Below are 16,311 nucleotides of genomic sequence, written 5' to 3' on the forward strand. Positions count from 1 at the left end.
GATTGAAAAGCCATCTATTTAGATTTTCATTGTCTGTATCCTGCCATCTCTAAATATCTAAGTACAATAGATATATTTCAAAGAAACCTGTCCTTATAAAAAATTTGAGAAAGGTTAGAGAATAGATACTCTTTATAAGTATCAGCTGTCTCCTCCAAGTAAACTGGTATGCACATCTGGTTATTTTCAAGTGCATTTGCAGGCTTAGTGTCAATGCATGTCTTAACTTTAGAATAAGAAACATTGTAAGTTATCTATGTGAATAATCATTTGCATATACAGGGCAAGGGTCTCCACCAAGACCTCTTCATTGCAAAAAAAAATTAAAAATGAAAATAAAAAAGTAAAATTTTGAATTGAATTCATAAACAGAGAAGATTAAGCGATAAAACACACCAAGTGCTTCTTCTGCTCTGTTTAGAGTTCACTTCAAGAGGTTGACTTTTTTTTCTTTCCTTTTTTTTAAGCACTGAGACGACTTAGTGGGTTGTCTCTGCACTTCAGAGCAAATGAAGATCAATGTTAATTTTATCCAACATGTTTGGTAAATAGCCTGTATATGAGGGTAAATGTTTAGTGTCTCATCCATTTTTGGTTGACCCTCCTCCTCCATGGTGCAAGCTAAAAATTTGTATTTGCTTACAGGTAACAATACCTATAGAGTGAAGTATTTTAGTACATGATTCCTGTGGACAGTGGAGTGAGGTCTGTACTCTATATTTGGTAAAATTCTAGTTAATTGACTTCTTGCTATCACAGGAAGGATTTAGGTTAGTAAAATGAAACTTTCAGGGATGAATCTACAGACCAAAGTAGGTCCCGGGAAGGTATTTTGAAGCAACTACCTCCACTCCTTCTACCTTGATGACCTTTAAAAATATGTGTGTTATAAAAGTAAAACCTTGCAAAATAGATCTTCTGCTTAATTGAAGTACAGCAAAATTGTTTTCAGCTTCAAACCTTTGCTCAATTCCATTTTATAAGGTTTCAAAGATATACAAATAGGCTACACTTCCTAAATTGTGAAAGAAAACATTAAAATGGCTCAAAATTCTACTCAAATAACAGGAATTGCATTTTTCAGAACTAAAGGCAGAGAAAAAGCAACTAGTAACTGAAAATTAAGGTAAAATGTTGTTTTGTCAAAATTTCAATAGGTATGACCTGTCATGTAGGCAAATTTCAGGGACCTCTAGAGGGAGAAGGAGAGGAGGTGGGTACTTTAAAATACCTTCCCGGGACATACTTTAGCTGGTAGACCCATCCATGAAAGTTTCATTTTCCTAACCTAAACCCTTTCCGAGATAGCAAGAAGTCAATTAACTAGAATTTTACCCTATATTTAGTCAATAAACCATGTTTAAAGTTTTTTTTAGCTTTTTTCACTCTTTGTTGAATAAATATAGAATAAAGATCTCACCCTGCTGCCTGCAGGGCCCATGTACTAATAGGCTTTGTTCTATAGGTAATGATACCTGTAAGCAAGCCCACTTCATGCATTTTTAGTCTTGTTAGAGGTGGATTTTAGAAAGCTAAAAAATGGATGCACGACTATAATAATGATAAAGAAATAATATGCAATCATCAGAATCTTGCTATATGCAGTAATACACCCTTTAGACAGCTTGTGATGAAACTAAACATTTACCTATACAAGGTTTCATAACTGACAGGGTGAACTTATTGATTTCTTCCTTTATGTTCAAAACAGCTATACTTATCAATTCATTCACAAATGCTTCCTAATGCAGCATTGGTTTAGAACCCATAATCAATGAATTGGGTGGGGGGGGCAAGGTATGTCACAGTGCATGTTCCTCCCCCCTCTCTAGGCTGAGAACTGCCACTGTTCTAATGGTCCTATATATAGGGCTAGCTTAAGTAATGTATTTCTCATTTGCATTATTTTAGGCCTATGTATATTATTACTCTAGCTCCTATATAACAACAGCTATTTTATTAGTCTGAAATTTATCTCTTTGTGTGAATGAATCTGTGATTTACCACAATACCATTAGAAAAGATCTTCACTTTACTGCACAAGCATGAGTAAAACTTAGGCACCAAAACAAGCAGTTTCTTGCAAGCCCAAAACAAGTCTAACTCAAGTAGCAAAGCAAGTTATGTATATGTTATGTTTAGATGTTACAGAATTACCATATGCTGTTGTCTTAAGTACAGTACAAAAGAACAGTTGTAGCCAAGTACAGTACAAAACAACAGTTGTAGCCTATGTACAGAACAACATGTTGTGAATAAGTAACTAATATCCTCATTACTAACTAATCAGTCTATTGTGCAGTCGGCAAACAGTCTGAGATCTGAGCTATGACCATCCATGAAAAAGTTAATGTGGTCGAATCATCTCTTGCAAGCAAATGTAGTGCTGATGACGCCAGATGAATTGTGCAGGGTGAAGTCTCTTCTCTGCAGTTCAACTTTAAACAGTCATTAGAGTCGGATGTTCGTCGTATTGTTTGTGCCAAAAAAGACAGAGAGAATAGAAAAAATAATGTCATTGCTTATGGTATACAACCCTCCCAGGATGACAGCAGAGCTATTCTTTTGATTTTAGATAATGATTTTGGTATACAATGCAACTCGGTAACCAATGTGCGAAGACTCCTGCCTTGCACCAGAGAGGGGTCCATGGTGCAGCCATTGGGTAGCAGCCGCCCACCACCAGTCATATTCATGGTTAGTTCCTTTGCACTAAAAAAGCAAATTCTTCAGAAATCCTTCGAGAAGAAAGGTGAAATACGATTCAGAAATAACATGTCAAGGGAAGACCACGCCTGCCATAAAACGCTTGTAGAAGAGCTTAAAGCCAGAACTGCCACAGGGGAGATAAACCTAGCCATTCATGACTTTCAAATTGTGTCAAAAAACGGACCAAGCCAAAGGGAAATACCCCCATCCCAGTAGGCGCCCATGCACCACTAAATCTGCATAATAGGGGACTTGTATATAGCATTGTAAATAAAGTGTCTAGTTATAGTGAGCATAGTTTAGAACTAAGTGATAGTGTCCAAGACCTATGGCACAGTTTCTGTGTATTCTTGCACAACAATGGGTTATCCTTGACTGCAACAGATGCATCCTTGATATCCTTAACCGGCAGTTCCAGTATCACGTCTCTAGACTCTCAGTTGGATGCTACCCCTTTTGAGCTGATTAAAGAGGATCAGCTGGGACCAGGTACAAAAAGCAGTCACCAAGTAAGTCCTGACTTTTCTATTCTTATATCTAACGTTGATCAACTAACAAACAAATTACAGGAGCTTAGGAGTCTCATGTATCAAAAAGACTATGACCTGGTCTTATTAACAGAAGTGTGTCCTAAGAATTCAAGAACAAGGCTAGAAGATTCTCATATTAATATGCCTGGTTACCGAGTCGTCTCCAACCTTTCTCGTACAGGATGCAAACGCAGTGTTCTGGCTCTGATCAAAAATACCTATGCAGTATGTCAGCTAGGTATCGAGGCAAGTTCAGCCTCTGTCAAATCTGTATGGTTTGACCTTACTGATGAAGACCAGCGCCAACGCCCTCTCAGAGTCGGTTGTATTTATAGAAGCCCATCCTCACCCTCAGCCATTGAGACTGAGAACACTCTCTCGTTAATGTTCCGCCTAGCCATTGAAAACTTTAAAGGTGAATTTATTGTCAGAGGTGACTTCAATTTCCCAGAACTGATCTGGAAAGACGGGTACCCTTACAACCCTACTGCCAATAGCCTGATTAACGCTAGACCATTCATTGAGACTGTACACGACCTTTCTGCCTACCAACTAATTGACCAACCAACTCGGTTTCGTTCGCCCTTCCCAACAACCCACGATATTAGATCTGGTATTTTTAAATAGAATCAAAGCGATTCAGAAGGTAAATTATCTCCCACCAGTTGGGAAAAGCGACCATCTCGCCATAGAAGTTATCACCTCTAGATGTCCAGTGAAAAGCAAATACAAAAGAAAGGTCTACACGGATTACAAGACGATCAGAAAGGAGCTAAGACTTATTGACTGGGATGAGCTACTTCAGGGCAATGTCAACGACCAGTGGGAGAGATTCCTGACAGCTGTCACCGAGATTCAGAGTAGAAACACGACAGAAAGGCTGGTTCCCGTACCAAAGACATTACCGTATATGACCCCTAGCATTAAAAGACAAAGAAATCGCAAATTGCGCCACTGGAAAAAAAAGAGATAAGCCTGGTCACTATGAAAAGTACGTTCAAGCTCGGAACAGACTGCGAAACTTAACTAAACAACTATACCAAAATTTTGAGCTTGGACTTGCCAATGAATGCAAGAGTAACCCAAAAAAGTTTTGAAATTACGTCTCTAGTAAAGACCACGCTAGGCGCTGTGTTAAATGCCTCACTACTGATGATGGAGGAGAAGTGACTGACACCCAGAAACTAGCAAACTTACTAAAAAACCAGTTCGCTTCCGTCTTCAAAACAGAACCAGATAGTGAGTCTCTACCCCCTCCTAAATACGTCATACCGTCTCCCATGAGCATGGTTGTTATCACTGTACCTATGGTGGAAAAGAGGCTAAAAACCTTGATGCCAACAAATCAGCCGGCCCCAACGGAATCCACCCGAGGATATATAAAAAAGTTATATATATATAACTTTTTTTGTAATATTCTTATTGCTTGACTTTTCAGTGTTGAGAAAGTTGTAGATTTTGGAGACTAAAATTCTCAACAATGAATTTAAAGCCTATATACTTTGACGGGGTGTTTTGAAGTTCTATGAAACCATAGAATTTAAAGGGTGATTCTGTATTTCAGATGCTAGGTGAAGACAAATGGCTGGTTCAGCTATAAGTAAGTAAGAAAATAGTAGAGAGGCTCTGTGCTATCCAAGATAGTTAATGATGTAGTAAGATTAAATTTTTAGGAATGAATTTAGGGTCTAAATCATGGGTAAATTAACATTTTAATCCAGAAATCAAATGGAAAAATAAGTTTCAGTTTCCAAATTGATACCCTTGATAAATATAGTAATTACCAGCATCCTTATTATTTTGTAGCCTTCTCCCATAGGCATGTATTTTGAGGTGGGAGCAGCCCCTAGACTTAGATTTTTTTTTTTAATGTTCATTGCAAATGTTCAAAAATCGTAGAAGATAATTTCATTGAAAATGAAATCATCATTTTAAATTATCTAGTATAATTTTCATTGAAAATTATCTAGTTTTGGTGTTTTCATTGAAAAATTGAACACAACAAAATTGTCCCTTGCTATATTGAAAATGTATCCCCTTGCCACCCTAATGTGGTTGCCTTTAGTCCTAGTCTATGTGCAACAGTTAGCTGATTTTGCTGGTTTCGATTTTTGTCTGTGGTTATTTTCCTTCTGTAATTGGTTCATAATATCAATTAAAGCCAATTCAAAACAAAAAAATAAATAAATAAAGGCCATTTCCAGCTATTTTATTGGTGGAGCAGGGGTGGGATAGAACTTTAATGGCAGAGTTTGCTGTATGTAGAATAATTATCAAATGCAAGAAGCAAAATGGTATATTTTTATTTTTCTATCTAATTACTGCCTTAAAATAGCTTTGAAACTCGAGGCTTTAGAAACACAAATCTAATGATCTGAATTGGATTTTAAGCCATACTAATCCATGATACATTTTTCAAATTCTTTAAAACCTGATAAATAAGGATGTAGTGAAGTTATGAGGCACAAAACACTTTCTTTGGGTCTTGTTTGTGCTTATGTTAATTTCTCGAAGTTCCACTTCTATACCACAAAATTTGTCTAAGTTTACTGAAGTATGAAAATATTTTAATTAATTTTTATTTCATTTTAAGCATAAACATAACCTACTTTTTAGTTTCCGGCACAAATCTAGGCCATTAAAATTTCACAGTTTGAGAAAAATAAATCAAAATTTCAAACGTTTGAGAAAAATAAAAAAAGGGAAGCTACCATATTTTGAATAATTTATGCTTGGACCTTTTTTCTGTCTTGAAAGTCTAGGATAAGGTATGGGTTTACTGATCATTTATTGTACAAACTGCGTTATTTATGGCCTGTAAATAAGGTAGATATGGACTGACTATTTATTGTTTAAGCTCCATTATTTATGGCCTGTAAATAAGGTAGTTATGGACTGATCATTTATTGTGTAAGGTGCGTTATTTATGGCCTGCAGAGATGTTGCTTGCAAATATGACTTGTCACTTCCTGTTGATTTGAGAACTCTTCAAAAGGCCACGTCTTGTACTTTCAGTACAATATTCAGACAAAATACGACGTGTAAGAAGTCTTTGTCTTCTGTAATACTCATCGGCATGCCATTGAAGGCCGTTTGCCGGCCTCCTCCAAGAAACACGTTTTTCTATTTGCTCTGAAAATATAAATAATTACCAATTCAGAATTGGATTTGAAGAGATGTTTATTTTAAAGTAGCCTTCATGGGTAGGCCTATTATTATCTTTTTGGGCTTAAATTAATATTGAATACTGCAAACTTTGTTCAGTTTATATGCGTTTTGTCAAAGACAAAGGCATACTTTTTTTGTAGAAATATCAGGCATATTCACATGGGGAATTCCAAAATGATTTTTTTTTTTTTTTTTTTTTTTACAGTATATATTTCTTTATTCTTTCCTAGTATTCAGGACAGATTAAATCTGCTTTGTTTTCTTGTTGCATTTACTGGCCAAAAATTATCCTCACTTATATTTGTTGTTTTCTTAATACATTTTTTTTTAGTGGTATGTATTGTATGTATGGTATGTATGGGTAGTTTAGCATGCTAACTCCAAATCAAGAAAAGTATGCTTTGATTCTTTCCAGTGAATATCACCTCTATCATTAATCAAACACAATAGCTTCTTTTGTTTTAACACAAGTTGCCTCAGCCCATCTCTTGAGAAGATGTAGCATAATGTGGTGCTTTGGACAGCTCGAATGCACCCCTTAAGTTTTGTGCTTGAGTACATCTATGATTGTTATTATCTGTTATAGGTACTTAAAAGAGATATAAAATGGCTGAGCCTGAAGTACAAGCAGCTAAAAAGCCAAGAATAGTATTTGACCCTGAAGAGTTTAGTCTGAGAAAGCGCCTACCTCCTAAGTTACCAAAAAGGAATAATGACATCTATGTGAACAATAAGACAGATTTCAAGGTATTAGTAAAACAGTACACAGAGTAGTAAGAGAGGAATTGTGCTTTATTGTTAGTGTAATAGGAGTAAACAACAGACACCCCTACCCAACAATACACAAAACCATTCTAAACAATGGTACAAGAAGCGCTGAAAAAATGAACACAAAAATATTTTTATTTAGGTTTCACTACTGAATTTAAAATTTGTTTGGGTAGCTTAATGCTGCATGATGTTGAAGTTTTTTTCAGGCAATATAACAATATTGCTACATTTTTGTATGCAGATATAGGTGTAGCTGGGCATAGGGAAAGGGGATCAGCAAGTATCCGGGAATTCTGCCCCTCCCCCCCCTCCTCTTCAGCATATTAGTTTGCCCCAAGTGGGGACCATCAGTTAAGGGCATAAGGTAGTTCAAATTGTTATAAAAACCGGCAATCCCAGAATCTAGTTACTACTTTTAATGTACTATTCAAGTATCCAATATTCTATAAAAAGACAATTATTGTAAAATATTTGAAGCTTAAGTTTACTTGTTAACGAAGGATTTTCTTTGTATGTTCATTAAACTACTAGTCTAATTCCCTAGAATATATCCAGTTTTTTTGCTTTGTATGTGGTCTCAATCATGTTATATTTGCATCTAATTCCAGAAAAAAGGGATATACATTCTGACTATCCAATTGGAACTCTCATTTTGTGGTAGAATTGGCAATCCTAGAATTCAAATTAAGCATTAGCGCTGTTTCTGTTTTTCAGAAAAATGCAAACGGAAAAAACGAATGGAAAAAAAGAACAGATCTTTTTAAAATATTGCACCCTGTCATACTGGGCGAGTTATACACTGTAACTCCCAAATAAAACAGTTCGTGGTAGCAAACTGTAGTAAGGAGCGACCCGGCTCAATAGTAACCAGAACTCTAAAAAACGGAATTTTTATAAGAACACTTACATGAACAGAATCGCATTTTAATGCTGATTTTAAATCTGTAAGTTTTATCAACTTTACAATTACCTATCAGAGGTTACGAGTCTGAGAAAATTTGCCTTATTTAAAAAAAGGGGTAAAAACCCTTAAAAGTCATAGAATCTTAACGGAAACCACAACATCATATTTAGCGTATCAGAGAACCCTACAGTAGAAGTTTCAATCTCCTGTCTACAAAAATGTGGAATTTTGTATTTTTGCCACGAGACAGATCAGGGGTGCATGTTTATTTGTTGTTTTTTTTTTCTTTTTTTCTAGGGGTAACTGTATCGACCCAGTGGTCCTAGAATGTCGCGAGAGGGCTCATTATAACGGAAATTAAAAGTTCTAGTGCCCTTTTTAAGTGACCAAAAAAATTTGGGGGCACCTAGGCCCCCTCCTACGCTCATTTTTTCTAAAAGTCACCGAAATAAAATTCTGAGATAGCCATTTTATTCAGCATAGTCGAAAACCTAATAACTATGTCTTTGGGGACGACTTGCTCCTCCGTAGTCTCCGTGGGAGGGGCTGCAAGTTACAAATTTGACCAGTGTTTACCTATTGAAATGGTTATTGGAAAGTGTACAGACACTTTTAGGGGATTTTTTTGGCTGGGGGGAGGGGTTTATGCGGAGGAAACTTTCTATGGAGGAATTTGTCATGGTGAAAGAAAATTTCCATGAAAGGAGCGCAGGATTTCTTAGCATTTTTTAAAAAAACAATGAAAAGTAAATATGAAAAAGTTTTTTCAACTGAAAGCAAGGAGCAGCATTAAAACTTTAAACAAACCTTATGATTCAGGGGTAATTCTTAAGGAATTGGGACAGAATTTAAGCTTTAGTGTAAAGAGCGAGGTATTGACGAGGGGGTGAACCCCCTCATATACGTAATAAAAACATACGAATATAGAAGTTTGTTACGTAAGTTAATTCGTAAGTTACGTATATTTTTACTAATAAAATGTTCGTAAAAAATTAAAAGTTCTAGTTGCCTTTTTAAATAACCAAAAAATTTTAGGGTAACTCGGCCTACTCCCCCACTCCTTTTTTTCTCAAAATCGTCCGATCAAAACTGTGAGAAAGCAATTTAGCCAAAAAAAAAATTAATATGCAAACTTCGTTTTAACTCATGTGTGGAGAGCCAGAATCAAAATATGCATTAATTCAAAAACGTTCAGACATTAAATAAAAAAAAACAAGTTTTTTTTTAACTGAAAGTAAGGAGCGATATTAAAACTTGAAACAAACAGAAATTACTCCGCATATGAAAGGGACTGTTCCCTCCTCAACGTTCCGCTCTTTATGCTAAAGTTTTTTACTGTTTTAAAAAGTAGAATCAACTACATCTGCATACAATACGACCCTGACTGCACAAGCAATTCTAAGACCTATTGGAGGACCTGGGCATTGCACGATATCCTTCTTGCCACCTCAAGATGTTGAATAACAGAGTATGATATAAAAGGAACAAAATTTTCTTTTAAATTAATTTTTTTTTTTTAATTGAAAGTAAGGAGCGACATTAAAACTTAAAACGGACAGAAACTATTTCGTATATGAAATGGGCTGTCACCTCAACGCCTCACTGTTTACGCTAAAGTTTTTTATTAGTTTAAAAAGTAGAGTTGTGACAAAGTAAGGAGCAACATTAAAACTTAAAAACGAACAGAAATTATTACGTGTGCGAAGGGGATTGCCCCCTCATCAAAACCTCGCACTTTACGCTGAAGTTTGAATTTTGTCCCAATAATTTAAGAACAAGTCCTGAAACACAAGGGTCGATTAATTAGAACAATAGGAAGTTTTTTTTAAAAATACAAAAAAAAACTGTAGCGTAAAGAGTACGGTTTTGACGAGGGGGCGATCCAATTCATACACGTAATAATTTCTGTTCGTTTTAAGTTTTAATGTTGCTCCTTACTTTTAGCTGAAAAAAGCTTGCTTTTTTTTAATTTAATGAAGTTTTAAGACTGACATGATAAGTTTCAGTAAGAAATTGTGAATCTAAAAACTCAACTTATTTTTCGGATGAAGTTTTCTTTTTTTGTGTTTCGCTTGAGTGTTCCCATACCCCTTGCTCTTATGGCGCTGGTGTGTGACAATAATGACATCAAACCCTTGTTTGGCTTGCAAAATCTAATAAAACAATAGGGAAAAAAATTATATTTTGTTGAAAATCTTTTATTTAAATACGAACTTATTTTCAGTTTGAGCTTTTTTTTTCTGCTACATCGTTTTTTGTTTCAATTATATGCTTAAGTATCAGTGTTACAATATAGGTCTACCTGTAAAAAAAAGGAATTGCCATTGGATGACTAGTGATTCACTGGTGGCATTCAGAACTACAATGATGTAATGCGTAGATAATTTGAAAGTTACAATGACTTTCTTGTGCCACATCATAGCCTACAAAAAAGAAATGCCACTAGATGAAGGGGATTAAGGGGTGGCATTCAGAACTACAATGATGTGACGAGCAATTATTTCAAAAATTACAATCAGTTTGACCGTGTCAGAATTTAGCCTACAAATGAAAAAAACCAAATGCCACTAGTTGATTGGTGATTGGGTGGTTGCATTCAGAGCTACAGTGATGCGATATACAGATATTTTTACAGATTACAATCATTTCGCCTGCGTTAGAATGTAGCTTAAAAAAGAAATGCCATTGGATGTTTGATGATTCAGTTGTAACATTCAGAACTAATGATTATGCAACGTGTAGATACTTTGCAAATTGCATTGACATTGCTTGTCTCCCAGTGTATTCTATCAAAAAAAAGAAAAAAGAAACACTGGATGACTGATGACTCGGTGGTGGCATTTAGAACTATGACTATTTGATGTATAGATGTCACAAATTACATATTTTGTCTGTGTTGCAACGTAGCCTAGAAAAAAGCCACTGGATGACTGGGGACGCAGTAGTGGCATTCAGTACTATGATGATAGATAGATAGATAGATAAGATTTTATTTTCACCAAAATTTTCATGGCACTGCCAAATTTCTTTGGTATGGTCACATTAAAAAGCGACGCAAAATAAAAAATAAAAAAACAAAACAAAGAAAACAAAACATATCAATCCTCCTGACTTTCGTTATACATTTTTACAAAACTAGGTATAAAACTCTTCGCTAACCGCTGGCGGGCATAGCGTACCGGCTGAAGTTTGTCAACAGGCACTGCAACCCTGCGCGGGAGTCGCTTTGTTGTGGATTGAGGGGGGAAAGTCATGCTAGATGACAGTTAGTTCTGTCTGTTCTTAAAATTTAGATTTTGTTTACCTATTGCAATAAATTTTGGAGATACATTGCCATAGTTTCATAGGCCTTTATCTTAGTAAAAACAACGGAATTTGCCTAGATAGCTAGCAACCTGGAGATAAGGAAACATCTCAAGAAGACAATTCTTACTTCATAATATGCAGAATAATAATAGTTTACATACTCTGTATGTAGCCTCGCTATACTTTACCCCCTTCGTCCCACTTAATTTGCAAATATGTTGCCCAAATTATGTATTTTTCAAGGTATTGCTCCACACGTGACTTGCTTTTCCGGTTTTTTTCGTCACAGTTTATTCAATTTACAGGTACATGGGTCAAAACAACCGAGATGCATGCTTAGAATAGTTAGGAAATATATAATTTGGGTTATATATTTGCACATTAGGGGGGGGGGGAGGCTGGTAGTAAAGTATGCAAAAGGTTTTAACTATGATTGTTCTGCACATTATGAAGTAAGAATTGTTTTCTTAGCAAGTTTCCTTATCTCTAGATAGCTTTCTAAGCAAATACCAAAACAACTATAGAATTTATTTTCTGCAGGCCCAATTAGCCAGATGTAGAAAATTACTGGAAGACAAAGAAACTACTATTTATATTCATGGTTTAGGAGCTGCGTTGCCAAGAGCAATTAATTTGGCCCTTACATTAAAGGACGAATTTCATGGAATTCTGGAAGTATCCCCAACCACTTCAACTGTTGAGCTATTGGGTAAGTTTTGTTTAGAAGCAAAAAGAATTGATTCATAGTTTTCCAGTTAATTAATTTAAGGATCATTGCAAAAAGGGAATTTTTGACTTTTTCTTTAAAGCGTTACAAATTACCTTTCGTGCCTTTTTGTATAAAATAAAAAATAAAATCTTTGAAAAATGCTCTAAAAATTTGTTTATTTTAATTTGTTTATGTTTTTAGAGTTGGGCAAACCTTTTGGAGGGAGGAGTGTTAAACCCACTAACCTTCTACACTCCCTGGATACGGCTTTGGTAGGCAGCTAATAAAATTCTTTTGAAGTAAGCTCCTAAATCTTCCAGACAATCTCTATGACAAATATAAGGAAACGTATTCATGTGTTATGGGGGCTTTGGGTCCTTCCTCCCGAATCATGTGATTTCGCTTTTATTTTCGTATAGTTTTTCTGTTATTTGTTTTATTAATGACCCCCCCCCCTTCCTTCTTTGTTCATTTCGAAGAATATATAGGGTGGAGATAGACAAAGTGTTTGAAACGAACCATGATTAATATTGTGCTAGTTAGAGAGATTAACAAGAGCAAGAGCTAGTCAAAGATGCATTTTTGTTAAAGGTTCTAGTCAAATAACCTTTAGTATACAATGATGGATCCAGGGGGGCTGGGGGATCCCCCCCCGAGATTTTTTCTGGTGCCCTCTTATCCTTTTTTTTTCTACTTTTTGTTTTAGAATAAATTTGTCCATTTGATCAATTATTGGCATCTTTGTCACATTGCTCTCCCCAAGATTTTGCTCATTGGCGCCCTTTTCACACTGGGCTTCGTCTTCGCCTAAGACCCCTGTTAGCATATGCACTCTTGTAAGGACAATAGAAAATGTACTTCGCTCTCTTCCCCCAGAACAAAATCCTAAGTTTCATTATCCTCCCTCTCCCCCTACTTCCGCGAACATTCCTAGAATTTCTACTCTACCTCAATCAGCTAGCCAGAAGAAAAAACTTGCTTACCAAAAAACAGAATTCATCGTTTTTAATCAAACCCTTGTCTGTTGGCTTCCGGTACCCGTTGTGTAACTCTACGGGATGATTTTCAGATTATTGATTCTTTTTTAGCTATGGTCATTTGCCAATTATATAAAGTAAGATTCATTTAAGTTCAGCAATATGACTGAGTTTTGACGTTTTTTCCTGGATCATTATTTTTTTGGCTACAATTTCGACTACTTTCTTTTCTTTTTTTGTTTTTTTTTTTATCTTTGAATAAAAGCAAACATAATTAAACGTCGTCCAAACCATCGGGGAGGGGGATCGCTCCTTATAGCCGACAGTTTGTGTTTTACTTATTAATTATCAGAATTGCCAAAAGTTTTCTAGTCTCCATGTAATTTTTACATGTCTAACATTAATTTAGCCTGCTCAAGCAATGTTGAAGAAGAGTTTTGGTTGGTAGGTTATGGCTTCGGGATTGATTTTCCCCACGAAGTGAAAGTTGGAAGGGTGTGGAATTTAGCTAACTGTGGACGATAGAACTTGGAAGATTGTGCTATTTTGCCATTCAATTGGGGCCAAACGAAAAACAGGTTGTCCTCAAACGGGGTGAAGGACCGCCCGCAGCTATATTAGACTATATCAGGCGACTTTGTGCCCCAGTGAGCTGTAAGTAGTAACAGCTGTAGTACATTTATTTATAAAAATCGTGTATATTTATTTATTTAAGAAATGGGGGAAGCATAATTTTCGTAGCAGTTCTATCCTAGCTTGTCAGTGGTAATGTACCTTTTATCACCATGTTTCTTTTTACCTAGCATAAAAAAGGAAAACGCTAAGCAGCTGATTTCTACTCAAGAGGAGGGGAGGGAGTGGTCCGCAGTCCCCGACACTAACTGTTTACTTATACTTGCAATAGGAGAAAATTTCCGTCAGCTCTCCCTGGAACTTGAGGCTTTGATCGACTTTTTCTTGCCAGGTGGACCTTTCTTTGTTCATCTTCTTCCATGAAAGGGAAAGCCTCCTTGCACGTGGCTAGCAAGGCGTTGGCTATCGGGGTGTTTTATCCAAGAGAGCAGTGGAACGCCTGTCAATGATTTATTCCTAAAATCGTAGATAACTTCGAAGACCACACTGCCTTTCCATGACGAAAGTAAAACAGTTCAAAATAGGAACGAGTTTTACTGCTGATGATGAACACTGTATTTGTGTTCGAAATATCCAGTTAAATAATTTTATATCTAATCACTTGTCAATAAAAAGGTTTCACCCCTATTTTGAACTGTTTTACATTCCTAAAATCAGTTTAAAAACAACGAAAAATAAATTTTTCAAAGTAAAGAGCCAGATTAAAACCCGAGGCGACCAGAAATATATTCAAACCCAAAAGGAACATAAATTACAGTAAATGATCAATTCGACCTTAAATCGAGCAAAAACTACCACAAACAAGAGTAGGTCTATGTCTTCTACGTCATTTGTGCTTTACTGAAAACAAAACACAATTTTAAGGTTGTTTCTTTTATAACGTAGGTAGTTTCGAAGACCACACGGCCTTTCCGTGACGATAGATAAAAATTCGAATAGGGATAAATCCTTATATTGGACAATGATAATAACATTCACAAAATATACTGGATACTTCGATCACATGTACAGTGACCGTCATCAGCAGAAATACTAAAAAAAATAGGATTTAGACTAATGATACATGTACTAGATAAAATAATTACATCTTGTCAATTGCTCTTATTTTTTCAATGCAGCACCGGAGACAAAAATCTCCTTGAGCTCCCAGGCTCCAGTTCCTTAGCTTATTTGAACTAATAAGTGGATAGAGGTTAAACGCCTTGGGAGAAATGAACCTTACTTACTGGTTATTTTCTTTCTTTATTTTTAATGCTATGGCAGACCGAAATGAACTTTTTTTTCAGAAGTTATAAATGACGTTCCAGTCTTTAGAAGGGATGGGTGGTGTTAGCTCTACTTCTGATTGTCTTAGTTTCTTTTTGTTTGAAGTTTCAATTAGAGTATTCATTGTAATTTCTGTTCATTTTTTTTATATAGATTAACACACCCACACCTAGGAAGGAACATTCCCTCCTTTCACTCCTACAATAAAAATTGTAAAATAATTTGACAAAAAAAAACGGCCACACTAGGATTCGAACATACAACCTTCAGATCGTCGCACATCTTACCTATTAATGTGTCCCGTGAGACTGGAATGGACAAGACTATGAAGATGAAAGTAAGCAAGTAGCATCATGTAAGGAAACTTAGCTGATAATTTTATTTTACTTTTAGATGACCTTGAACCTCTTCAAGACCACCTTGAGCCGATGACTCAACCTCGGAAATCCTCGGCAGTTCATATAAAACTTACGAAAGTGGTTCCTCAGTTACCTAGCACAAGTGATACTATCTAACAAATCCCAAAACTATGACGAACACAGATTTTGACCTAAGAGCCTTATCTCAGTGGCTAGGTCTTTCACTCTTTGAACTTTGGATTAATTCCCTGAGTGTTTTTGTATTTTTATTGCTTGTATCATTAAAAGAAGATCAGTTAATTAATGTAGGCTGGTTTTCTTTATTTTTGCCATTATTTATTGCTGATGGCTTGAATTTATATTTTTGTGTGATTGTTTTTTTAAGAGCAGCACAAAATTTATTGACAAGAAGCGTGATCAAGAGGACAATTTGGTCTTTTATATTTTATTTTCATTTGTTAGTTTTTAAGACTCTTATGTATGTGAAAGTTCAAGGAATTTATGAGTTTTCTTATCCAGAAGCATTCTCCCCTCTATTCATTTTGTCTTCTTTACTTTTAATTAAAATATGTCAGATGTCTGGTTAAAAAGTGACTTTGTTGATGAGAAGAAACTAGATACTAAGAGAAAATAAAGAGGGGGAGCAGGGTAAGGTGCAACGAATACACATATACTATTTTTAGATCGCTACACAAGGTTGTAGTTTGGGGGGGGCTGTGAAAGAACAGAAGACGAAAAAATTGTAAGTCATTTTTTTTATATTTCATGCTTTCAGCTGGGGGAGGGAGGAGTGTCCAGGTAAATCGTAGATCTTCTTATCCATAAGTAGTGTTTCTTTAATATTGTATCCTCTATCGCTGACAAGGTCTTTCGGCTGTCTGGGTAAAATAAAAAATTATTGAGTAGTGAAATTAGGGGGACAAAGAGGAAATAAAAGGGAGGAGGGAAGGGAAATCCGTCAAGTATTCATTACTACTAT

At 35.7% G+C, this 16,311-nt stretch overlaps 1 protein-coding gene across 2 annotated transcripts; it reads left to right on the forward strand.

The window, feature by feature from the left end:
• Nucleotides 1–44: 44 nt before the first annotated feature.
• LOC136029275 (ribonuclease P protein subunit p20-like) lies at nucleotides 45–15,632 on the forward strand. Of its 2 annotated transcripts, none has more exons than XM_065707528.1 (4): nucleotides 45–113; nucleotides 6,994–7,154; nucleotides 11,929–12,097; nucleotides 15,367–15,632. In XM_065707528.1, the coding sequence occupies exons 2-4, from the start codon at nucleotides 7,014–7,016 to the stop codon at nucleotides 15,486–15,488; spliced, it is 432 nt and encodes a 143-aa protein (XP_065563600.1). In that variant the 5' UTR covers nucleotides 45–113; nucleotides 6,994–7,013; the 3' UTR covers nucleotides 15,489–15,632. The 2 variants fall into 2 exon arrangements, with proteins under 2 accessions (XP_065563600.1, XP_065563599.1); XM_065707527.1 differs by having other exon boundaries at nucleotides 54–166.
• The last annotated feature ends 679 nt before the right edge of the window (nucleotides 15,633–16,311 follow it).

This window comes from Artemia franciscana, chromosome 7 (genome assembly GCF_032884065.1).
Source record: "Artemia franciscana chromosome 7, ASM3288406v1, whole genome shotgun sequence".
In the NCBI taxonomy this organism is placed as follows: Eukaryota; Metazoa; Arthropoda; class Branchiopoda; order Anostraca; family Artemiidae; genus Artemia; species Artemia franciscana.

Coding starts and splice junctions, on each gene's coding strand:
- LOC136029275 (XM_065707528.1), top strand. CDS start 7,014: ATGGCTGAGCCTGAAGTACAAGCAGCTAAAAAGCCAAGAATAGTATTT. Junction 7,155..11,928: donor ACAATAAGACAGATTTCAAG/GTATTAGTAAAA, acceptor TATTTTCTGCAG/GCCCAATTAGCCAGATGTAG. Junction 12,098..15,366: donor TTCAACTGTTGAGCTATTGG/GTAAGTTTTGTT, acceptor TTTTACTTTTAG/ATGACCTTGAACCTCTTCAA.